Genomic DNA, 25,232 nt, shown 5'->3' on the forward strand with positions numbered 1-25,232 from the left:
TTAGATCTTGGCCACATAGGTTACATGCGATGGGAGGCTGTTTAGATAACCATGGGAAGTGAGGAAACCCTGGGCTTCCCGAAAAGTGAGAGCAAACTGAGGTGGTCTTCAGTCATTGGGACCAAGTACAACATGTTGGCTAGATCTAGGACAGCAGTATAGGGGCCCTGAGCCTTCTGGGTGTCACCTGTCATCTCCCTAATATTGAGAATGGGAGCTGTAATGGTGGATCCTGTGCATTGAAGTTTCCAGTCGTTAATCTCCATGCATGGGTGGCTGGTTCCAGCAGTGGCAGACAGATGGGGCTACTGCAGGGCGAGATGGTGGGCCAGGGACTCCAGTGTCAAGCCTATCTTTAACCACACACCTTGCTCCACCTGACGCTGTGGCGTATTTCCTGTTTGTGCTGGAGGAAGCAGTTGGTCAGGTTCCCATTTGGCATTGCTCCTGGGCAACTGCAGGTGCAACTCAAGCCATCCTGTTGGTGATGCCAGTTGTTGTAATTTTGTTCAATCAACATTTAAGTGGAGCCCCAGGTCAATAAGAGAGCACAAGGGAACTGAATTAGGGAGGCTATTTAGTCCCATTAGGAGCTGGAGGGAGAGGGGCCCCACAGGAGGGCAGGGCAGGTGCATGCAGAGAGTGTCTCCTGCGGAGGGAACACAGCTTGTGTTCCATTCTGACCCTCTGCCTTTGGGGTGGGTTGGGATCCATCTCACTTCAGGTTGGTAGTGACGGTGGCACCTGCTCCCTTGGTGCTCCCCCAGTCACACCCTCTCATGTGCAGCAACTGTCTCTCTGGGATTTGGGTATAACACACTTTTCCAAGCCTTCCTGCGCCCCCTGTGGCTGCACAGACCTGGCCATCTGGTAAAGTAAACAGAACAGGTACAGAGTCACAGCCTCTAAGCAAATATTCAGTGAGCCTCCTTCCAACTTCATACATTCTGAAGAGCGCTGGAAGCAAAGAACTATAACTTCACAAGGAAAACATCCTCTGGGTATTTAGAAGGGAACTATTTGGAGAAAAGGTTTGAATTAAGGATTTCATGGTTCTGATATGAAAAAGCAAGAGTCCCATGGAAAATGTCAGGCAAGGGCTCTAAGCTATCCTCTCAGTTAATGAAAATGAAACATGACACTTGTAAGTAAAAAACAGATTTGAAAACCTAGGTAATGAGCTTGCTAAGAAACAACATAGGGAACTATATTTGACCAAAACTGCACATTGTTCTGAATCACATATACAAAAAGTGAAAAAACACTGAGTAATCACATATAAAAATGGAAAGCAAGAAAGCGTACATTCATCATTTAGACAGAAGTCAGCTGTAAGAGAAAACTATTACAAGCTGCCAAATATATTTACACTGTTGATTGCAACCATGGAAATATCCAGAAACAAGAAATGCAGGGTCAGTGCAACCAAAGAGGGTCCATGATGGGGGAGCTTGTGGGAAAGTCTGTGGAACCTGCTGCCTCAGAGAGAACCAACGTCAAACATGGTGTTTGGCTGGGGCTGTTCCAGATGGGCAGAGCCATAAGTCAGAAAAGTGTGCTGTGACGCAGGCCTCCGAGGGTCCCATGCACTTCTGTCTCCTGATGGGACAGGAGAACTGAGAATTGTGGCTTCTCTACTTCTGCTTTCCAAACCTCATGCGTCTTCCTCTGCTCGTGAATTTTAACTCAGAGCCACAAACAGAAGGACTCTGGGACACATGGTTTCCCACCTTCCCCAACGTGACAGCACAGTTCAGTAGAAGCATCTGGACTCCAGCTCCATCTTCATGCCACAACTCTCTCTCCTGAACTCAAGGCATTGTGACAATTTCCAAACAAGATCAAGGAGAATGACCACAGGTCAAATTATGAACAGAACCAGATGGGACTGTCGATCTTCCCACAGTTACAAACTTCTTTGAGGAACACAGATGAGGTATCCACTAACAACAAACAAATGTGGAAGAATCACCTTTCAATAATGAAGGAAGAGCAAATATTGAGTCAGAAAATTCCAGTATCAGCAGCAGACACTGTTAAAAGAGAATTCAACAATACAGGTCTCACATCACGATTGCATACTAGGAGCATAAAGTAAGAATGAAAACATAGTTCATCTAACATCATATCAAGTTGCACATGAATAAAAACAGAAAAAACAAAACCCACTTATCTCCCCTGGATCCAAAAGACACTGTAATGGAAATGAGACAAGTTTTATATAATTGTACAAATATTTAAAATCCAAGATGAGAACACATATGTAGGACAGATGAAGGGGACATAGATATGTATTACCTTCAGAGTTCAGATTAGCAACACGAACTGGCAGTCAACACACTGGTGATCCCTACTATGGATGACGAGACACTTACAAAGGCAGAGCCATATGTATATCAATTAAAAGACTTCCGTCCTGCAATGAGTCTTCATGTACAAAAGAACTGAAATGGTACATGTGACGGTTTCCCCACAGTTTTCCTATTTATAACATTTCTCTCTAGTGTGTCTGCTCACATCTACAGCAAGCTTTTAAGGCAGAATAAAGGTTTTCCCCCAGTCTTTGTATTTGGATTTTCTCTCCAGCATGTGTCCTCATAGGTTTCAGGGATACCTGTAAGCTCTGCACCTTGCTGACATTCATAGGGTGTGCCCTGTGTGTGTTCTCAAATGTACTTGAAGGTTGGAGGAAAACCTGAAGGCTTTCCTACACTGCTTACATTCATAGGGTTTCTCCCCACTGTGGATCCGCACGTGTCCTCGAAGGGAGGAGTGACCGGTGAAGGTTTTCCCACACTGCTGACATTCAAAGGGTCTCTCCCCAGTGTGCGTTCTCACATGTTCTCGTAAGGACAAGGAGTAACTGAAGGCTTTCCCACATTCCTTACATTCGTATGGTCTCTCTCCACTGTGGGTTCTCACATGATCTCGAAGGGCAGTGTGACGACTGAAGGATTTCCCACACTGCTGACACTCATAGGGTCTCTCCCCACTGTGGGTCCTCTCGTGGACTTGAAGGAAGAAGTGATGGCTGAAGGCTTTCCCACAGTGCTGACACGCATAGGGTCTCTCCCCAGTGTGCAGTCTCACGTGCACCTGCAGGGATGCAGAAGAGCTGAAGGCTTTGCCACACTCACTACACTCATAGGGTTTCACTCCACTGTGCACTCTCACGTGCCTTTGAAAATGGTGAGGCCTCTTGTAGGCTTTCCCACAGTGCTGACACTCATAGGGTCTCTCCTGACCGTGAGATCTCACATGTTGCTGAAGGGAGGAGTGACAACCGAAGGCTTTCCCACAGTGCTGACAAGCATAAGGTTTCTCTTTATTAGGAGTTCTTACATGTTCTGTACGACAGGAGTAAGACATAAAGACTTTCTCACATACGTCACACACCTTGGTTTTCTGTCCATGGTGACCTCTGTCATGTTCCTGTAAGGATGAGATATAAGTACAAACTTTTCCACGTTTCTTACACTCGAAAGATTTTTTACTACAAAGACTCTTCACGTGTCTCTCAGATGCTCTCCCAGTATCCCAATGTCTTCTACAGGGTTTCTCCACAATGTCTGTTTCCACATGAGTGCTAAGGCACGAGACACAACTGCAGGCCCGTCCACATTCCTCACATGGATGAGCTTTGTGTCCAGTGTGAGGTCTTTGCCGATTCTTTAGGAGACAACAATCTGTGAGGGCTTTTCCACACTTCGTGCATTCATCATGTTTAACTCTAGTCAGAGACTTCTCACACACAGGAAGGTCTGTAATCTGGTTCAGGGTTTCTCCACAGCCATCACCTCCACTACTTCCATGGAGACTCTCCAGCAAATGGCTCCTGTTCAAAATAGGAAGCACCCTGTGAGGGATTGATGGTTATAAGTGATTTCTTTATGATTGATTTATTGACGGTTGTTAATGATTCTTTTGATATGCATTTGTCATTTTCAGTGAAAAGGAAGGTTTTTGGCACTGTTTGCATTGTTACAAAGTAGAAAAGGTTAATACTCTGACTGAGGCCTCAAATACAGCAGTAACTTTCAGTGTTTACTACACACGGTGTTTCCTGATCACTGTTTCCAACTGAATTCTATTTCAGACGCTCAATATCTACATCTCATTTATGAAAATCTTTGTGAAAATTCTCTCAGGACACAATTGTTTAGCTGGTTCTACTTTTTCTTTCATTTCCAGTCAGTCTAACCCACTGCTGAGACCCCTTCCTCCTGTGGGAATGCCACTCACCTCACACGCCTCTCCTGGGTTTGCTGATCTCCAACATTCTGAAATGTCCAATTTCCTCCAAAAGCAGAGCAGAAATCATTTCTGATGAATTTTACTTTTTTCTTTTCACTGGATATTTTATTCTCCGAAATATTCCACTGAGGAACTGATCCACTGGTTTTAACTTGAGTGCAACAATCTGCAACAATGGGTAGCACAGTTTAATTTCTTGGGAAAGAAATGGATACAGGAAAGAAAAGAGACCATATGTGGATTTCTTTTCATACGCTGACCCAAAAATGTAAACAAATTTTATGAAGAAGAATGGACATGCCAGGAAAGAAAAACTCTGCGGACCTCGGCTATCTGGGACTTTGGGGAGAGCAGGGTCAAAATGGAATGAGTCAAAATGGCAGCCTGTTCACTAAGAAATACTTCAAAAGACATGGAGAGGGATGTGGAAATAAATATTATCAGAAAAGCAAGATAGCAAGGAACTGGGCAAAGGCAGACCCCCCAATGCTCCCTGTATAAGAGGAGATACAGAAGGTCTTCCCCGGGGGGCGAGGAGGGATGACAAGTCAGCAGGGAAGCCAGGTAATAACAAACGTCACCCTTCTCAAACAGTGACAGAGTGACCTTTCTAATGTACGTGTCCAAATGTCATTCCCTCCTCCAGAGCCTGTTCCTCCCAAGGGTGGCTGCTTTCCTGGTGTGCGCAGGCACACGGACCCAGAGGGAGCCTGTGTCCACTGCCCCAGCTGCCATGGGAAATGGATGGCGTGTGCAGCAGCTGATGCACGGGGAAGAGCTGACCGTGAGAGAGGACGGAGGGGAACAAACAGCCCATGAGACGGGGCCATACGTTGGTCTTCAAGGCCAGTGAGGATGGATGAGTGCCAGGTTAATTCAGCAAAATGACCATGTCAACTGTGTATTAACACAGTGTAACTGGCACAGGGGTGGAAACCATAGAGCTGCACCAAAGGGACACTGGAGACTATATTCATGCTCATAAATTCAGACACCTCTGACTTTTGTTCAAGAGTAATAAAAAGTCCACTTAATACACGAAACTTTGTTTTCCTGGAAAAGCTGTTTGACTCTAGGTGGTTCCATGGAGGCTTGGACAGTGTCTCTCTTTTTTCAAACATGTTCCCCTTTCATGGCCCCAATAAGAAAGAAGTGTGAGAAACACCTGTTCCCTCCCAGACTCAGTGAAGGCGTGAAGCCGTCCTCACCCACGGAGGCCAGGTTCCTGCAGGTCTCCAGCATCACGTCTCTGTAGAGCTTCCTCTGAGCACCATCCAGCAGAGCCCACTCCTCCGGGGTGAAGTTCACAGCCACGTCCTCAAAGACCAGCGAGTCCTGAAACAGCCCACACGTTCTACTTCAGCCAGGCCCCATCTGCACCAAGGGGTGTGGGAGGGTGACAGCCGGGGACCTGGACTCAACTCCTAGGACTCCTGAGCTCTCACTCTCGAGGGAAATGACAATGAACGAGCTACTCAAATGCAGCATGCTCAGTGGTGCTAAGTGCTTGGGAAGCTGCAGCAAAGTGCGTCCACAACAACTGATGTCGACCCATCCACACCCATGGTTATGAGAGTATTTCCTGAGACAGAGCAGACTCTTAGGTAAGGTGAAGACTGAAAAGTGAAATCACCTTTCAGAGAACGTGGAAATGGGTACGTGGATTGATCACAAGTTACATCCTTGTCAGCTCCAGAACTGCAACCAGAACGTCAGGATGTTCTGAACCCTGAGACGTGCAGTGCGGCTTGAGCTGAACACTCTCTCCTTGGAGGCAACAGCATTGAGGACCCTGGTCTGATCCCCTCACGTCTGACAAAGGCAGAGACACGACCCCTCCCCGGGTGAGGTGGACGCTGTGGGCGTAGACGTGGGCCAGGGCCTGGGACGCCTGACGGGTAAGAGGAGAGCCTGGTTCCTGAAGAATCTCCCAAGCTGCAGGGCCTCTCCAAGAAAGAACCGAGCACTCGGAATGCGAGGAAAATGACCCAACAAAGGAGTCTCTGAAAGATCTGAAGCCAACAGAGCCAAAGGGGTCTTTAAAGAGGAAAAATAAACCTAATTAATATCTTTACAACAATATGTGGTGACACCACATTCGTGGAATAACAAGCAAACCATGATGAAGTGAAATTCAGAGATTTTTTTAAAACAAAATATATGTTCTTATGCCGCAACTAGAAGGACCCACAACTAAAATATACAAGTATGTACTGGGGGTTTTGGGGAGAAAAAGCAAAAAATATATATATATATATATATGTTCTCAAAATCTAAAGAAAACAATTCTAACTACATCAGCTACAGAGACAATGAGGCCACGTCACCTGGGACAGCAACTGGGGTTTGCCAACCACACACCTGATAGCAGACTTGTGTTTTCACTGTATTTAAGAAACTCGGATGACAACAACAAAAAATAAAAGAGAACAATAGAAAGACAAATAATACAATTAAATAACGGGCAAAGAATGTGAGCCGACGTTTCTGCTAAGAAATACAAGTGGCCACTAACCCCGAACAGATGCCAGACATCACTCACCAGGGAAATGCAAAGGAAAACCACAAGCAGGCCCTCCCCACGCCCTCCAGGATGGCTGTAAGACGGACAAACAAGCACTGGCGGGACGTGAGGAAGGTGGAAGCTCGTCCATTGCTGATGGGAACGTAAACGGTGCAGCCACTTGGGAAGACAGTCTGGCGGGTCCTCAGGGATGAACACAGAGCTACCACATCACACAGCAATTCCATGCTAGGTATCCATCTCCCCAAGAAAAGCGACAACAAACATCAACACAAAAACTAATACAAAGGTGTTCCCAGCAGCATGAGTCATAACAGACAAAATGTGGCAACAGCTCAACAGTCCATCAAGTGATTTGGAGAAGCAACATGTGGAATATTCTTACAATGGAGCACGATGTCGCAATAGGAGGAACGAAGTACTGGCCCATGGCACCAATCTATGAACCTGAATAACGTGAATGGGCTTCAGAAAAGACCACACAGAGCACGATGGCATGTACGTGAAATGTACAGAATAGCCCAATCTATAGAGGTGGAAAGGAGAGTAATAAATTGTCCAGAACCCAGGGCGGGCTGGACTGGAACACGGAGTGACTGCTGGCACATACAAGTTTTCTTTTGGGGTGATAAAAACGTTCTAAAATTAGACTACTGGGATGCCCTTTAAATAAACTTTGTGGTATGTAAACTATCTCAATTACAGTTGCTTAAAAATACATTCAACATGCTAAACACACACCCTTCTTCAACCAATGGCAATTTTATTAAAAAAAAAAATAGAACTTGGGCAAATAACAGAAAGTGTGGAAAAGGAAGAAAATGACAGATGTTTCTGAGATTCAGCAGATTGCGGAGATGTTACAAACCACGTGTGGGAGAACTCCTTCGGATTAGACACAATGGGACAAGTGTAAGGAATCGGTAAACGTCCCTGAGATGACGCAGTGAACAGAGCATCTGAGGACGTCTGTGGGCATTAAAGAAACCTAACCCATAGAGCCAGGTGTCCCCACCATCTAAATGCCAGGTTCCCGCCATTCCCAGCCCAGGGAGCAAACATTCAACAATCGGCGACTCCACACTGTAGAAACTGCAGAGCGTTACCAAGACCAGAAAGGGACAATCCTAACAATATTCACAGACGATGACATCCACACTTATACAGGTGAAAGGCTTTTTAAAAGAAATCTAACACATAAGCGCATAAACAGCACAACGCGTCAAAATCAGGTTCAGGACCAGCCTCGGCGGCCTTGTGGTGGAGTTCGGCGCGCTCCGCTTTGGTGGCCCGGGCTCAGTTCCCAGGTGCAGACATACAGCACTCCTCTGGGAGGGGCCATGCTGTGGTGGCCCACATCCAAAAACAGAAAAAACATCAAGTTCATTTTATCCAGAAAGGCAAGATGGACGAAATGTTGACTCTTCAGTGGGTATACTGTGTCCCAGCAATGGAAAGACATGCCTGTCCCCGTCAGTGTTCATCTGTGACAAGACGTGAGAGACTAGAAGGGAACACGCATTATCAGGAAAAAATGGCATCTAGAGAGACCCAGAGCCAACGTCCTACTTAACGCGAAATGTGACAGCTGTTCCCTCCGAGACCAGGAAGGAGGGGAGGCGGTGCCTGTGTGCAGCTCTGCCCCGCGAGGCCAGGCCAGCGCTGCAGCGGGGACAGGAAACGGGTAAAAGCTCTGCAAAGGGGAGAATCGACACTGCGTGGTTAGAGGGCAAGATCGGTAGGGAGAAATCCCCAAGTGCTAAGGACACATTATTAACACTTGTAACGGGCTTAGCGAGGGCGCTGGGGAGAAGTCTCACATTCACAGGTCACTTTCAGCTCCGCGTGCAGTGACAGGAGGAAAATGACCTTTTAAAGGAGATGATTTAGTCTGTTTCTCCCACTCTCCCGGGCACCCAACCTGCCGTGGCCACCAACTGTCAGGATGTGACATGTGCTAAGAAGGACCCGCAGATGGAACTGGAAGCCTTACGTGCTATTTCTCCAGGAGAGGGCAGTTTCTGGGAATTCAGTCCAGTTTCCTTTCAATATGGGGTGAAAATGGTGCTCCCAAGGCCTGAGGAACAGACATTTCCTGGGCAGAAACAGTCCAGACGCGCCCACCGCGTGTCGCCGGCGGAGCAGAGCGCGGCGGCTCCTCTCGGAACTGACACAACCCAGGGACTGTCTGAGCTGCCAAGGACAGTTCCTGAAGGGCCACCCCACTAATCCTGCGATGCGTACACGCAGCATCTCAGATGCGACTCCTAACGCGGCCCCACCACGTGAGAACAAAGGCAAAAAGAAGAGCTTCTCGAAGTGCAGAATCGTAAGACGGCAGATAGAACCGGGGGAACTGGAAGGACGGCCGGGCTGACGAAGCCTCGTAAGCACAGTTTTTCCTTTTCTGTGTTGGGAACAACCCAGCCCTTCCCTCCTGCGAGTTGTCCTGTGTGTGTCTCCTCCGCCTCCTCAGGGAACACTTCACTGCTGACTTCTGCTCACCCACGTGCGGAGGTTTGCCCCACATGAAGCAGTTCTCTGCGACACCAGCGGAGTGTCCTACACGTTAACTCAGTTCTGACACCATGTACCCGGAGATAGCGTCAGATCCCACAGGTAAGGGCTCAGGACCAGGAGGCCCCCAACCTCCCCAACGCACACTTCAGAGGCCAGTCACGAGCCTAGGTTGTCACCTGTGCTTATGACCAACGGGCTAAAGATCAGAGGTTCCAAGGACCCCTCCTTGGCTTTCATTAATTTGCTAGAGCGGCTCGCAGAACTCCGGGAAACATTACTTACATGCAGCAGTTTATTAAAGGAAGTGATGAAGGATGCAGACACACATCCAGATGGAGGGCGTGGAGCTTCCATGCCCCGTCCAGGCTCAGCACCCTCCCTCCACCTCCACCCCTCACCAACCTGGAAGCTCCCTGAACCCACACTATTGGGATTTTTATAGAGGTTCATCATGTAGGCAAGATCGACCATTAACTCCACTCTCAGCCCTTCTCCCCTCTTAGGAGAATGAGGGCAGTGCTGAAAATCCCAACCTTGTATTCGTCACTTGGTCTTTTCCGGTGATCGCACCTCATCCAGGAACCAGCCGGGAGCCCACCCAGAGTCACCTTATTAGAACGAAGGACACGCCTATCACCCGGGAAATTACAAAGGTGTCAAGAGCCGCGTGGGAGGAGCTGGGGGCAGAGACCAATATGTATTTTCTATTTTCTCACAAGCCTTTCAACACCAACTGGCTCTAAAGGTGGTGAATTGTGTTCAGATCTGGGGACAAGGAAAGAACATCCTTTAAAAAGTAACTAGTTCATAATCCTTCATGACTGTTTCCTAGTAGGGAGGGGGCTTTCTAGAAAATACGATTCTTGGTATATTTCTCAGGTAAAAACTGTTGTAAGCTGACAGTTCATAGAGAGACGTGATTTTATTAAATTATTTTCACAAACCTGCGTCATCAAAGGTGACCCTGTCGTGTGCGAGAGTACTTTATAAAGGCTGCTGAGCTCTGAAAATGGACATATATGAGGAATAATTAATAATCTGTGTTAATATATAAGATCTTATTCTACTGGGTCTATTTCTTTAAAGGCATAGGGAGCCTTTTGCAAACATTCATCCCAAAGCAGCAAAATACTGAGTTTACAGTTATCCCACCGCATGGTCCCTGGTGATGGACTCTCATCTTAAGTCAAGTCTCCATCTCGTCTTTCTCTTTATCACGGAAGCAGAAATTGCCCCAAGAAATTTAAATATTGGTACTGGAACTTTATACATTAGTCTCTTTGTCCCTCCTTTTCATTTTTCAGAAGTAAATCGCTCCTCTATAGTGAATATCTGCTTCTATTTTCTCTAGGTTTGGGTCAAGAGGTGCTTGGTGATAAGAGCTTTCAATGGCATGTGGAAGAGGAGACTATAAACGCGAATCTGCCCGATGAGCAGAGAAGTGCTGGCTCCGATTTAAAACACATCTTTCGGGGCTGGCCCCGTGGCCGAGTGGTTAGGTTCGTGCGCTCCGCTGCAGGCGACCCAGTGTTTCGCTGGTTCGAATCCTGGGCGCGGACATGGCACTGCTCATCAAACCACGCTGAGGCAGCATCACACATGCCACAACTAGAAGGACCCACAACGAAGAATATACAACTATGTACCGGGGGGCTTTGGGGAGAAAAAGGAAAAAAATAAAATCTTTAAAAAAAAAGTCATTAATGGAAGAAAATAATGGTGTATTTTGATCAGGAAAAAAATATCGTAAGAAAATAAAACGTTTGCCTTTATTCATAGGGCAAATGATCGTGTGTGGCACACCCCAGAAGACTATGAAGATCATCATAGAATCAGATTTTTAGTAAGTTTCTAGAATACAAACTCACAAAAGTTAATCTCAGAGCATTCTGAATCACTCAAAACAGTTGAAAAGTAAAATCTTAATTAGATTTTTAAACATACACTTTTAAAGCTAATTGCTATTACAACTAATTTCCTTTAAGTCCTAAAATGTGTCTAATGAAGGAGATAAAACAATTTAATGGGAAAACTCCAAAACGTTCCTGGATGACACCAGAGTGGAGTGAAATCAATGGAGGGACGGCGCGTGTCCTCGGGAAGGAGCCCTTGACATCAGCTCTCAAACAGGGGAAGAGCTTTAAGAAAATTCCATTAAATCTATGACCAGGTTTGTTTTGGGGTTTGTTTGTTTCTGTTTTGTTTAAAGTTAAGAAAACTACTTCTAAAAGCTGAAACGGAAGATAAATGGCTAAGAACATCTGATGTTTCCCATAGAAGGAGGTGGGAATTTTCCTAACAGACATCGAAGTTTTTTAAACTCCAGGGGTCAGGACAGGATGGCGACCGGAGGGACGGACAAGGACACCAATGGAGAAAACGGATGCCCTGAAACAGGCCCCCGATGTGGGCAAGTGGACCTGCCCCAGAGCAGGCGCTGCTGGGCGGTGGAGAGATGTGGACATGCTGACACGTGGGGCAGTGACGACTGGTGATCTACAGGCGAATAAGGGACCGTTTCCTGATCAACCTCACGGACAATAACCAGCTCGCTGCAGATTTAACTGTGGCAGACGAGAGGAGGACGCTGACAAGAACTTACAGGTAAATGAATTTATGACTTCAGAGTTAGGAGACTATTCTTATAGAAGAAAAAAACAGTCAGCTACAAGGAAGAGACTGAGAAAGCCGAGTCTATTATAAGTAAGAAGTGTCCACCACAGTGTAAAACAGAGTGAGAGAGATGATAAACCACGACCTGGGAGGAAATATTTGCACCACCTAGAAATGAAAAAGGATGACTGTCCAGACCATGGAAAGAAAACGTGAGAAATCAGTAAACACACAAATGAATGAGAGGTGAGAAAATGACAGAAATCCATCTGACAGAAGATGAATGTCACACGAGCAATGCGCACCCCGAGGGGAATCAGTAGAGAGCAATTTGGAATCAAAAGGAGATCCCGTTTCACACACTCGAGATGGACAAAAGTTTTAACTCCAAGTGCCGGAAATGACAGGGAATAAACACACGTGTGTGACAGTGAGTCCAGGCGCTCGGGCGCCCTGGGGTCACAGGGCGCAGACCCGGTCAAGGACACACCGGGAGGAGCAGCGCGGTGGGAGCAGCGCAGAGCAGCACCTGCTCCACAGCGACAGGGACACGGAAGGCACGAGGTGGAACCTGGTCCTGAGCTGGGCGGGGTCCCCCTGCGGGGAGGTGGGCAGGCGGCCCCTCCCACGGCGGGAGGGACAGAACCCGGGGCTGCGCTCAGCCCGGCTCCCTCCTCAGGGCGGACGCGCCCCTCCTCCCGGGCCTCCTTCTCAGCAAAGAGGAGCCGCTCCGAGCTCCCGCTCCGCCCCGTATAGACGCTCCTTTCACAGACCCTCTCACCAGCAGGGACCCCCGGGAGCCCGCCCCACGTGTGACCTTCACAGACTCACTCAGCGCGCGGCACACTCGGCTCCACCCACCCCACGCGCGATGCCGCCCGCCCGCCTGCTCCCCTCCTGCCCGGCAGAGGAAAGCCCTTTGCTGGGGGGTTCGGGGCTGGAGGACCTGAGAGGCGCCCTCGGCCCCGTCCCACCGTCTTCGGATCAGAGTCTCCGGCCCCCAGTCCGGACGGGGCTCAGCGTCAGGTCAGGGCGGGCCCACCCCGCGGCCGCCCCGCCGCCCCAGCCCTGACCGCCGGCCGGGGTCGTCCCGTCCCAGGACGCAGGTGGAACCCGGGACCCCCGACACGGACCCGGGACAAGACCCCGGGACCCACCCCGCGGCCGAGAACGGGGACTCGGGGGGACCCCGGGGGGCGCGGGGAGACCCGGGCCCGCGGCCGCTTCCAGCCGGTTCCCGCCGGTTCGAACCAGCCTCTCCCGGTCTCGGACCGGCCCGCGCACTCACCATCTCCGCCCGCACAGACCCTCCGCGCGTGCTCCCCGCGGCCCCGGCAGGTGACAGCGACGGGACGGGACACCTGGGGCCGCGCGGGCAGGTGAGCAAGGGGACGCGGCCGGACGAGAGCGACGTCCACGCGGATCGGAGCGCGCCCGCCCCCGGGCCTGATTGGACGGTGTTTCAGAGCCCGCGCACTCTGATTGGACGGTGCTCCCGGCACTCCCCCTTCTGGTGACCCTGATTGGACAGTGCCCGCCGCTAAGGCCCCTGATTAAAGTTCTCCAAGAGCCCGCCCCCTGCATCTTGAGTGACAGGCCGTCCAGACACCTGTAGCTGACCCGCCTGCCGGGGACACTGGCTCTGAGCAGAACCCAAGCGGGTAGATCTGGGATCTGCCTGCAGCTCGGCGGCTCCTCCCCTTCCTGCGTCCTCTTCCTGGTCCGGAAAGTCAGACTAACTTCCCCGGGGTGGCCAATGTGTGACTGGGAACCAGGCAAGGAAAGGGTTACTGAGAATCTGATCGATAACCAACACGGTCTGTCAAATGTTTTCCAGAGAACGAGAAACTAAATGTTCTGTTTTTCAGAAGTTGATGTCCCGGTTTTTTGCAGATGTTGCCATCTGCCAGTGAAACTTACAAGGTTGCAGCAAGACGCCTGCAAATCGCTCCAGCCCCAAGTTTCCAGAAGTTACCTCGCGCTCGCTATGGAATGGCCGGTTCCTTGCACTCGCTATGGAATGGCCCGTTTACCTGCTGCACCCGCGCCCCGACTGAGCACAACTGTTACACAGGTGTAACAAAGAAACCTGTTGGCCCCCGCAGTCTTAGGTGTAAACTCTCCACTGGCACTGGGGCCGGGGAGACACTGCTTTTGGGAAATGCCCCAGGACTCCTTCTTTGCTTGTGCAGGCAATAAACCTTTTCTTCCCCTTCTTGGGCCTTGGTCATGCTTTTCGGCTCCGCACTCACCAAGAAACGAACCCACTGAGTTCGGTCACAAATCTGGCGACACGGATCCCTGTCCCTCAGCTTCCAACAGGGGAAGCCATGGGCAGCGGCAGCTCCCTCAGGCTAAGTCCGCCACAATGCTGGGGTGGGACCTGCTGCAGGGTGCAGGGAGAGGCTCCTCTCGGCGCCTGGCTTGCCTGCCCTGCACGGCTGCTGCCCTGGACAGACTCGCGGCTGCACCGGGCCGTTTTGTCCGGGAGTTCCCCTGGAGCGGTGAGCAGCGCCGGACCCACGACTTGGCTGTAAGAGTCTCTCTGAATTGGGTGAAGAATGGTTTCGGGTATGAACTGCACAGATTTCTGGTTCCTGGGTTTGGTTCCCGTTCTGGCTGAACCAGCTAAGGTCTAGCGGACTGGCGACACCGGCATCCTGCCTGAAGGGGAGGCTGGTTGGGGATGCCTGAGGGAGAAAAACCCGCTGACCTGGGGAGAGCCCTCCACAGGCAGCTCCGAGTTCCCGGGAGGGAGGGTCACCTGCACATCCCGGAGCCCCCGTGGGGGCGTGATATTGCTAGACAGCTCCAACGGTGGTAGGAAAGTAAAGTAATGTAATGGCGTCTAGGTTAGAACTGTAGGATTTGCGTGTTTACTAACCGCCCCTTACCTGTAAGGCCAATATGGGAAATACAGCGTCCACAGCGAAGGAGAGCCCACTGGGGTGCGTCCTCCGTCACTGGCAATTGTTTGGCTGTACTCCCAGGACCAAGAAGACAATGACATCCTTCTGTAATACACCTTGGCCCCAATATAACTTGGGAAATCAGGAAAGGTGGCCAGAAAATGGGTCGCTGAAATATACCACTATCTCACACTCGGACTTTTTATGCAAGAGGGGAGGGAAATGGGAAGAAATTCCCGGCGTAGAACGCTTTATGGCTTTATATCAAAATGAAGGGCTCCTGCAAAAATATGAATTGGGCAAACTGAAGAAGAAATCTTCTGTCCCAGGAGAGAATACCTTCCCAGTGCTACGATGCCCTCCAGATGAGGAGGACCTGTTCTATCCTGCTAGGGGACGGGGCAGGAAGCCAGGCCATCCGCTCCCGCTCCCGTGGACGCATATGGCAGCCCCCTCCTGACCCTCCTAATGGAAGTCCCCCCCAGGGGCCACACCCATCCACTGCCACTCCCAACCCTGGCCCCTCCCTTGCCCGACAGCACTACCAGACACGGACGTGCTACAATCCAGGGAAGAGGCGAATTTCTTCCTGACGCCAGGTCCCGCGCGGGGGTGGGAACATTGTAAACATGCACGTGCCCTTCACCACCTCTGACCTTTACAACTGCAGGGCACATTCTCAGGGCCTGCGGGCGGACCCTGGGGAGTTCTTTAACTTGACGGGCAGATGTTCTCTACCCATAACCCCACTTGGGCTAACACACAGACGCTCCTGTCAACCCTCCTAAGAAAAAGCAGGAGGTTTAGCTGAAGCCCGAAAAGAGGCAGATAAACAGCATGGCAGTCGGCCTGATCACCAGTGTGGGGACCGGCTGAACAGTCAGTGCCTGTCGCAGATCCGGACTGGGATCCCAATAGAGTGGGGGACGAGGCAGCCTTAGGGCACCACAGAAACAGGCTCCTGAAGGGGATGCACACACTGGGAAAACCCCGTTAAAAATTAAGAGGAATTCAGCAAAGGCCGGATGAGAATCTGTCAGCCTTTCTGCAAAGACTGAGGGAATGCCTTCCAAAATATACTCCTGGCACCTGACGGGGAAGGTAGGCCAGCAGTGCTGGGACGCTATCTCCTGTCTCAGGGGGCCCCTGATGTCCGCAGGACACTCCAAAAATTGGCCAGTGGTCCTGAGACCAACCCCTCCCGGTTGGTGGAGACTGCCTTTAAGGTCTTCAACAGCCAAGATGTGGCAGGAGAGGAAAAAGAAGAGATGAAAAAGCAAACCACCTTGTTAGCAGTGGTATTGCAGTCGGTCCCAGGTAACTCAGGAGGAAGGAAGAAATCGCCATGGGTGAGTGCCCCCCGTTCCCAGGATGGGACCAAAAGGGTGGCTGTAGGGGTTGGGCCTAGTCAGTGTGCCTACTGCAGGCTGGGCGGACACTGGAAGAGGGAACGCCCACATCGTCCCAAGGACGAGTCCACTGCCTTCCAGGTACCCCTGACAACTGGTGAGGCCAAGGGGCTCCCCACTCAGCTCTCAAAATCTCCTCCCAGGCGCCCCGGGTTAGACATTGCAGGAGAGGAAATCGAGTTCCTGCTGGAGACGGGAGCCACATACTCTCTGTTGACCACTACAAAGGGCGCTGTACCCCAGAGGCGAGGTAACATCCAAGGGCTATACGGAAAAGGACAAAGGAAGCGCTTCCTGGGGCCTCTGACCCCTGAAACATATTCTAAAGTGTTAAAACACTCTTTGAATAGGTTCCAGAGCATGCAGTTCCCTTGCTGGGGAGACATCTGTTGGCACAGTTGGGGCCACCATCGGTCTACAGCAGGATGAAAGGGAAATTTGGGGTCCTCGGAACAGAGGAGCAGACTTTGTGGCGCTCCTTCAGGAGCCAAACGAGCAGCTGAGGTCACCCCAGAAAACGTTCTAACTCAAGCTGACCCCAATGTTTGCGCACAAGGGCTGGTGGGACGGGCTGTTAACGCCCAGCCTGTCAGGGTGGACTCGAGGCAGAATGACCACTGGCTGGGGTAAAACCAGACCCTTTAAGACCTGAGGCTTTAGCTGGGACCCAGCCTGTCGGAATCAGGCCGTGCAGATGCCCCTGCAACACGCCCATCCCGCCCCCTGGGAAATCCGGGAGCGGAGGAGGCCGGTTTGTACGAGCCCTCAGAGCTGTCACGAGGCTGTCAGGGACCTTCACCCGGCCGTCCCCAACCCATACGCCCTCCTAGCAGACCTTCCTAGAGATAATATCACGCCGTCTGGACCTAAAGGCTGCTTCCTTATGCACTCTTTGGGTCCCGAGTCCCAGGAATTACTCGCTTTGAATGGCAAGACCCTGAGACTCGTCAAAAACAGCAATACCGTTGGACGGTACTGCCGCAAGGCTTCAAAAATTCCCCACGCACTTCTGGAGAAATCCTGGGTAGAGACTCAAAGTTAAGCTGTGGGGCTTTTTTGCAACATGTAGATGGCATCCTTATTGCCAGCCCCACAGAGGAGGACTCGGACGGGAACACGGTTGTGGCCCTGAACTTTCTAGCTGAAAGGGGGTATAGAGTCTCTAGAGAAAAGGGGCAACTGTTAGGTATTTGGGGTTCAGGATGTCACGGGGCGCACAGCCTCCCCCAAGAAAGGAAGTTAGCCATTTACCAAGTGGCCCCTCCAACCACCGGGAAACCATTACGAGAGTTTCCGGGGATGGCAGGTTTCCGCCGCGTTTGGGTTTTTAATTTTGGATTAATAGCAAAACCCTTATATGGTGAGTTGTAGGGGCAAGAACCGATCCTAACCCTGTGAGTAGGACGAGCGATGGGAGCAGGCTTTCCAGACTCAAAGAGCTCCTGATGAGAGCTCCCGCCTCGGGGTCCCCTGATTTCACTCATCTATATGTGCATGAAAAACCAGGAGTGGTCTTGGAGTATAAACCCAAATGCTTGGACCTCTTAAGAGAGCGGTGGCCTATTTTTCAAAACAATTGGATATCACATCCAGAGGCTGGCCGCCTTGCCTGTTAATTAAAGAAGCAGAAAAACTCACTACGGGACAGCCCCTAAGTGTGTGGACCCCACATCAGGTTTCAAGTGTTTCAGAGAGGAGACGACACCACTGGCTCAGGAGTGGCAGAAGGTTGCGGTATCAGGCGACACTCCCGGACACCCCTTAGCTACTCTTAAAGCCTCGCCAGGTCCGGAATCCGCCACCTGCCTCCTGCGTCACAGGAGCCTCTGGTGCGAGACTGTTCTGAGCTGCTGGGTCAGGAGCACCGAGCAGGAGAGCCGGCCAGCATGGGGAGGTGCGGCTCGTGGACGGAATGGTCAGCGCCGGGAGGGCTGTGCCGTGGTCTCCCCTCCACGCGACCATGCCACCATGCCACCGTGGATGCAAAGGCGCTCTCCCCGGGAACACCAGCACAAAAGGCAGAACTCACTGCCCTGACGAGGGCATCAGAATTAGCAAAAGGGAAAACTGTGACCATCTATGCTGCCTCCAAATATGCCTTCTCTGTTATTCATGCTCATGGGCCTAAGCTCAGTAGACAGTAAAGAAATTAAATATGGAAGGGCCGCTCCCAGGCCCTTGTATACTGCAAAGGATGTCAGGAGGGAGACTCAGAAAAAATGAAAAGAAATCACTTGGCTGACGCAGCTGCCAAATGAGCAGCCTTAACAGAGGAAGATTTCCAGTTGGGGTTCTTCCCTCTTTACCCCTCTATAAATTTACCCCCAAATACACCCCAGAAGAAACAGAGACAGCTAAGAGGGCGGGCTTCCAGACTCTCCTGCCTCGGGGGAGGGACAATGGACAGCAAAGGAAAGGTCTGGTGGCCTAGAAACACAGCCTGGGCGAGAATGAAGTCTGCACGAGGGAAAGGAGACCCTGCGCAACTGGCTCCTGGGCATGGTGAGGACCCCGGGTTTAAAGGCGACAATAGACAAGCTAACAGAACAATGTGTCCACAGCCAACAAAATAATGTACACACCGGGCCACCGATACCGCCTCTGGGGAGAGCCGTGCCGTCCAGGGGAACCTGCCGGGGGAGGACTGGCAGGCAGGCTTTGCGGTTCTGCCAACCGCACCAGGAGGGTTTAGGCATCTTGTGGTTTTTGTGGACACCCTTACAGGATGGGGTGAAGCCTTTCCTTGTAGACAGAAAAGGCAGGGGAAGTGACAAAGGCCTTTCCCTTTATCGACTGATAAAAGCACGCATCCCAAGGTCTGGACCGCCTAGGTCAGTCCAAAGTGACAACGGCCTGGCCTACGTGTCAAGAATAGTTGCCAGAGTTTCTCCAATACTGGGAGTACAATGCAAACTGTGTGTGGCCTGGAGACCTCAGTCTTCGGGGAAAATGGAAAGAACCAACCGCACCCTGAAGGTCACTTTGGCCAAACTCGGCCAGGAGGCACAGGACAACCGGCTGAAGCTCTCGCCCATCGCGCCACCCTGCATCAAGGCTGCTCCCAAAGGAAAGCTTAAGCGGAGCCCTTTTGCGATGTTGTATGAAGGGCCCCTCTGGGCGATACAGGGTTAATAATGCCCCCGATAAGGAGGTCGAATGAGCTGTAAAGCACATAATTAACCTGGGGAGAGCGATGTCTCACCTTCACAAACACTTCCATCTGAATCCGCCTTCTCCTCCTCATCTGGGTTAAGCCGCATCCCCACGAGGTGGCAGAACGGGTGGACTTCAAAACCTGGATGCCCAGGCCCCCCAGGACCAGCTTGAGCCCACTGGGACAGGACCTTATTTGGCTTTACTAACCACTCAGTCTTCTCTCAAGATGTGACCCTTTGGATCCACCACACTTGGGTTAAAAGAGCTCAAGAGCCGGAAACCGTCACGAATCCCACCGACTCCTATTCCTATGAGCCACGATCAGACTGGAAGTTCCTGCTTGGGAAGGGTGCCAAGGATCCAGAGATAAGAAATGCCTGAGTCTGGGGGTGTATTGCAGCTTATATCCTTGTCTACCTTCCCTCACAACGGGCATCAACACAGACCCCCTTAATTCCTTGGGAAACTAACACAATTGTAAACCTTTCTAGGATTGCAGCGAAAGGTAATGAATTAACCCAATGTGGACATGCCATAGGCATCCCCAAACAAAAGTGGGTCACCTGTCACATACCCCATACAATCAGAACCCAACATGAGCCTCTTGAAAGGGTCCCCAAGGCTTTTAGCAGACCCCTGTCAACTGCAGTAGAGTTGGGCTTCTCAAGTATAAACCTAAAATGTTTAACTCTCACCCCAGTAACAAATCGCACCAGCCGTGAGGGGATAATGTGTGCGAACGGCACTTCCATCCGTGAAACCGTCTCCAATGTTCCCCAGCCACGGGCAACGGAAACCCATTTGCCATCGGCCCCATCACTCTCAGTGTCACCCATTCCTGCCGCCCCAATGAAACTCACTGGTGCCCTAAGACCAAAGGACAACCTTCTACCCCAATGCAAGTTCGGGACAGGAAGACAAAAGCAAAAGCCGCCTGGATACTGGGGGCTTCTCATCTGTCTCCCCAGGAGCTGGCAGGGGACCCACAGGCCCCAGAAAAGACAGCTTCACTCACGGGGACCGTCATCTCCCCGCTGCAGAGACAGCGCCCCCTGCTGGGGCATTGCGTTACTCAACTGGTGTGACAGCACTACACCCACAGGCCTGTGCACCCCCAGGGCGCGTCCCTCTCTGCGGCTCCCCACCCCACAGGCTCCCTGACCATCATTCCCACTCTGTGTCTTCCTTTCCCCAACCCCTGCAACAGCCCATCCGTGCTGGGATAACGTGGAATATGTGGGACGATGTCCAATGGGAGGGATGGGACCCACAGGTCTGACAACAAACAGCCACGCCCAACTCCATCCCCGGGAGAAGAGGCTGTGGGATTGATTCCGGCAGGAACCGGGCTCACAGCAGGTCTGGCTGCACCCTGGGGAGGTGACCCTAAGGAACCTAACTAAATCTCTTGAAATATCAGATACAGGACAAGCACTCTACAACATCCGGGTATCCTTCTAACTGTACCCACACTCACTGGGCTTGTCTCTCTTGATGGCGGAGCTGAAAAGCACAACCAAAGCTGAAGAAAGAGGTTGCTTGTTTGCACAAACAATGGAGAACACCCAGGATAGCTCCCAAAGCGGCGCCCCCTGCCCCAGCCTCGTGCTGGTGGAGACTTTATACCCAAGGGTGCAGAAGATGTGTTACAGCTGTGTGACAACTGGGCGCCATCAGGGCGCGTGTGCAGGCCATCACAGGCCCAGTTCACGGTATGGTTACAGAAGGAGTTCAATGCAACATGCCCATTACATAATGAGGGCAAGGAGCCCTTGCATAACGGGGTCAGCGATGCACCATCTGCAAAAACGGGACAACCACCTCTGAGAAACCGCACATTTCCTTATCTCCTTGTCTGGAAAACATCTGACAGCCCATGTTAGTTATCGATCAGGTTCTCAGTAACCCTTCCTTGCCTGGTTCCCAGTCACACACTCACTAGCCAGCGTGGTGCCAGATAACGGAAGGGCCTTCGAGCTCCTCCTGGCCGTGCAAGGAGGCGTATGTGCGATGACTAGAGGTGAATATTAAGAAAATATTTGGCCAAGCTACACACCTTCAACCAGAAAGCCAATAATACAGCTACCGAGGTATGGGACACTGGAAATGGGGCCATTCCGTCTGTAACCCGGTTCTTGCCTTTGACAGGCCCTCTTGTACTTCTGTTATTATTAATTTTTGCCCAGGCATCTTTAATATGCTAGTGAGGTTTGTTAGCTCTCCGTTGGAACAGTTCAAGTTACAAATGACAGCTCTGCCACGACGGTACCAACTGTTGCAAAACTCCTCAGGTAGGGGCCCGCCTGGTGGAGCAGCGATTAAGTTCGCACGTTCTGCTTCTGGGCAGCCCCGGGTTCACCAGTTCGGATCCCAGGTGCGGACATGGCACCACTTGGCAAGCCATGCTGTGGTAGGCGTCCCACATATAAAGCAGAGGAAGATGGGCACGGATGTTAGCTCAGGGCCAGGCTTCCTCAGCAAAAAAGAGGAGGATTGGCAGTAGTTAGCTCAGGGCTAATCTTCCTCAAGGAAAAAAAAACAACTCCTCAGGTAGCCCTGAAACCGATCTTAGCCTGGCAGAATGACAGTTTTACTCTAACTCGCCTACAACGACCCGGATCAGCAGGAAGCACTTACAGAAGACAGAACGCCAACCCTTCTCTCTCCAGAACGAGGAGTAAAATATCTCAAGGGGAGTTTGTGCCTGGGAACCAGGCAAGGAAAGAGTTACTGAGAATGATCACTGACTGACAGGGCTGTCAAGTGTTTTCCAGACAAGGAAAAACTAAACGTTCTGTTTTTCAGAAGCTGATGTTTCTGTTTTGCAGATGTTGCCATCTTGCAGAAGAAACTTGCATGCTCGCGGCAAGACCCCTGCAAACGGCTGCAGCTCCCAGCAACCAGAAGTTCCCCCGGACGCCTTACGCAACGGCGTCAGGTAACGGCATGTTCCGAATGGGTTATATAACGGCCTGCTCACCTGCTACACAGGCGCCCTGATGCACCACAGTTGTCACACAGTTGTCACAAACCTGTTATCCCCGCACTCTTGTGCATAAAGTCCACACCTGCACAGAGCTGCGGGAGACACAGCTCTGGGAGCTATCCCCAGGGCGCTCCACTGCTCGTGCAAGCAATAAATCTCTTCTTCCCCCACTTCAGCCCTGGTTGTGCTTTTCAGCTCCCACTCACCCAAGAGACCAACCCAGTGAGTTCGGTTACACTTCCCCGGCAGAGAAAAGCCCTTTTCTGGGGGGTTCGGGGCTGGAGGGCCTGAGACCCGCCCTCGGCCCCGTCCCACCGTCTTCGGAACCGAGTCTCCGGCCCCCAGTCCGGACGGGGCTCAGCGTCAGGTCAGGGCGGGCCCACCCCGCGGCCGCCCCGCCGCCCCAGCCCTGACCGCCGGCCGGGGTCGTCCCGCCTCCTCAGACCCCCCCCGGACAAGGACTCGGGTGGGAGAGGGACCCCCAGGCGCGCTCGGGACACGACGCCGGGACCCAGCCCGCGGCCGAGGGCGGGGAGTCGGGGGACCCCGGGGGGCGCGGGGAGACCCGGGGCCGCGGCAGCTTCCAGCCGGTTCCCGCCGGTTCGAACCAGCCTCTCCCGGTCTCTGCCCGGCCCGCGCACTCACCATATCCGCCGGCTTCGACTCTCCGCGCGTCCTCCCCGCGGCCCCGGCAGGTGACAGCGACGGGACGGGACACCTGGGGCCGCGCGAGGCAGGTGCGCGCGGGGACTCAACGGGACCAGAGCGACGTCCACACGCGGAAGCGAGCGCGCCCGCCCCCGGATCTGATTGGACGAGACTCCGGGAACCCGCGCTCTGATTGGACGGTGCTCCCGGCACTCCCACTCCTGGTGACCCTGATTGGACAGTGCCCCGGCCTGGCCCTGTTGGGCCCTGGAGCCCGCTGCTAATGCCCGAGATTGAACTTCTCCGAGACCCCGACCCGTGGCTGACCCGCCGGCCTGGGACGAGCTCCCCGGAGAACCAGCCCGGGAGGGTAGATCCGGGGTCAGCCTGCGCCGCGGCGGCCCCTGCTGCATCCTCTTCCCGGACCGGGAAGATCAGACTCATTTCCCTGCGGGCCCGCGGTGGATCCGTGCCCTATGTTTACTAACAAAGACATCGAGTCACGTCACCGCGTGCAAGGCAGGGTCCGGCTCTGTTTTCACACGTGACCTTTGGGGCAGGAAGCCCCGCGCGCCCTCCCCACCTCAGGGCCTTAGGGTCAGCAACCCCGGCTCCAGGACCTTGGCACGTGTGGGAATGGGAGTCCGCGGCCCCAGCCTGCAGATAGGACTGATCTCAGCAGAGCCACAGTGTGAGATGTTAGGATTCGCAGATGTGCGTTTTACTCAAGGAAATTTGTGTCACATCAGATTTTTAGTCTCAGAGAACTTTGAAAATGTGAAAGGCTGTATTTCCGGATTCAGATTATATGCTGATGGTGACACAGCTTTGGGAGTGTAAAAAAAACCCCTGCGTGTCACACTTAAAGGGGGAACATCAACGGCACGTGAATTATATCTCCATTTTAAAAACAAATTTAACGGCCATAATAGCCATGATAACCCTACCTTCTGGCCACCACCAGAATGCGTTCTGTCTCTATGGATTTGCCTGTTCTGGCTATTTCACATCAATGGAATCATACTCTCCGTGGCCTGTTGTGTCTGGCTTCTTTCACACAGCGTAATGTTTTCAAGGTTCATCCATGTGGCAGCATGTGGCAGCGCTTCACTCCTTTTTATGGCTGAATAATATTCCATCCTTTGTATGTGCTGCACTTCGTTCTTCCATTCAGCCCTTGATGGCCTTTGGCGACTTTTCCACCTTTTGGCTGTTTTGAACAGTGTCTCAACTGTGTGTACACATATGTGACGATCTGATTCAATGTGGGTGGCCATGGAATAGTTGGGTCACGTGGTGATTCTGTGTGTCACTTTTTGAGGTCCTGCCAGGCTGTTTTCCACAGTGGCCGCACCCTTTTACATTCCCGCCAGCAGCGTACAAGGGTTCCAGTTCCCCACAAACGCCTTGACACTTGTTTTCTGATTTCTTCATTCTAGCCTTCCTCATGGGTGTGAAGTGGTTGGTCTCTCCTGGTGCTTTTGACTTGCATTTGCCTGATGACTTGTGATGTGTTTATTTCGTGTGTTTATTGGCCATTTGTCGATCATCTTTGGGGAAATGTCTATTTAAGTCCTTTGCTCATATATTCATTGGGTCATTTGCCTTTTTGTTGTGGAGATGGGAGGGTTCTTTGTGTATTCTGGAGAAGAAAACCTTGTCACATATGTGACTTACAGATATGTTCTTCCGTTCTGTGGGGTGTCCTTTTACTCTCTGTGTAGTGTCCTTCGATGCACAAAAGATTTTAATTTTGAAGAAGTCCAATTGATCTGTTTTTTCCTCGTGTTGCTTTTGCTTTTGGTGTGATGTTTAAGAAATCATTAACAAATCCAAGTTCGTGAAGGTTTATCCGTGTGTTTCCTTCCCTCACTGGGTCCCCAGGACAGTCTGCTGGGGGGCTTCTCAGCAGAGCCACTTTCAAGTCCTGCACCTGGGAAGAAGCTTCTGATAAATCACGTGTCCCTGGACAATGTGTTAACATGAAAGGCCATGAAGTTGAAAGTAGCAGAGTTTCCGTTTTCAGTGATAATGGTCCTTGCCTCTGTGAACGTGCTCCCACTATACTTCTGTGCTTTCACGATGATGCTCCCGGCACAGCAGGTTTTAATGCCTGGTCCTTTTAGGGCCCCTCCACCTCGTTCTTCAGAACAGCACGGCTGTCACTGAACATTTGTTCTTATTTATAAAACTTAGAAGCAAGGTTGTGAGGT

At 51.6% G+C, this 25,232-nt stretch overlaps 1 protein-coding gene across 2 annotated transcripts; it reads right to left on the reverse strand.

Moving 5' to 3' along the window:
* Positions 1-2,202: 2,202 nt before the first annotated feature.
* LOC106827081 (zinc finger protein 77-like) lies at positions 2,203-23,478 on the reverse strand. Of its 2 annotated transcripts, none has more exons than XM_070491687.1 (4): positions 23,017-23,478; positions 5,463-5,589; positions 4,243-4,420; positions 2,203-3,835 (listed from the first exon to the last, which is right to left on the reverse strand). In XM_070491687.1, exons 1-4 carry the CDS (start codon positions 23,461-23,463, stop codon positions 2,641-2,643), a joined length of 1,947 nt encoding a protein of 648 aa, XP_070347788.1. In that variant the 5' UTR covers positions 23,464-23,478; the 3' UTR covers positions 2,203-2,640. The 2 variants fall into 2 exon arrangements, with proteins under 2 accessions (XP_070347788.1, XP_070347786.1); XM_070491685.1 differs by having other exon boundaries at positions 2,203-3,856.
* Between the last annotated feature and the right edge of the window lie 1,754 nt (positions 23,479-25,232).

This window comes from Equus asinus, chromosome 20, assembly GCF_041296235.1.
Source record: "Equus asinus isolate D_3611 breed Donkey chromosome 20, EquAss-T2T_v2, whole genome shotgun sequence".
Classification (NCBI taxonomy): Eukaryota; Metazoa; Chordata; class Mammalia; order Perissodactyla; family Equidae; genus Equus; species Equus asinus.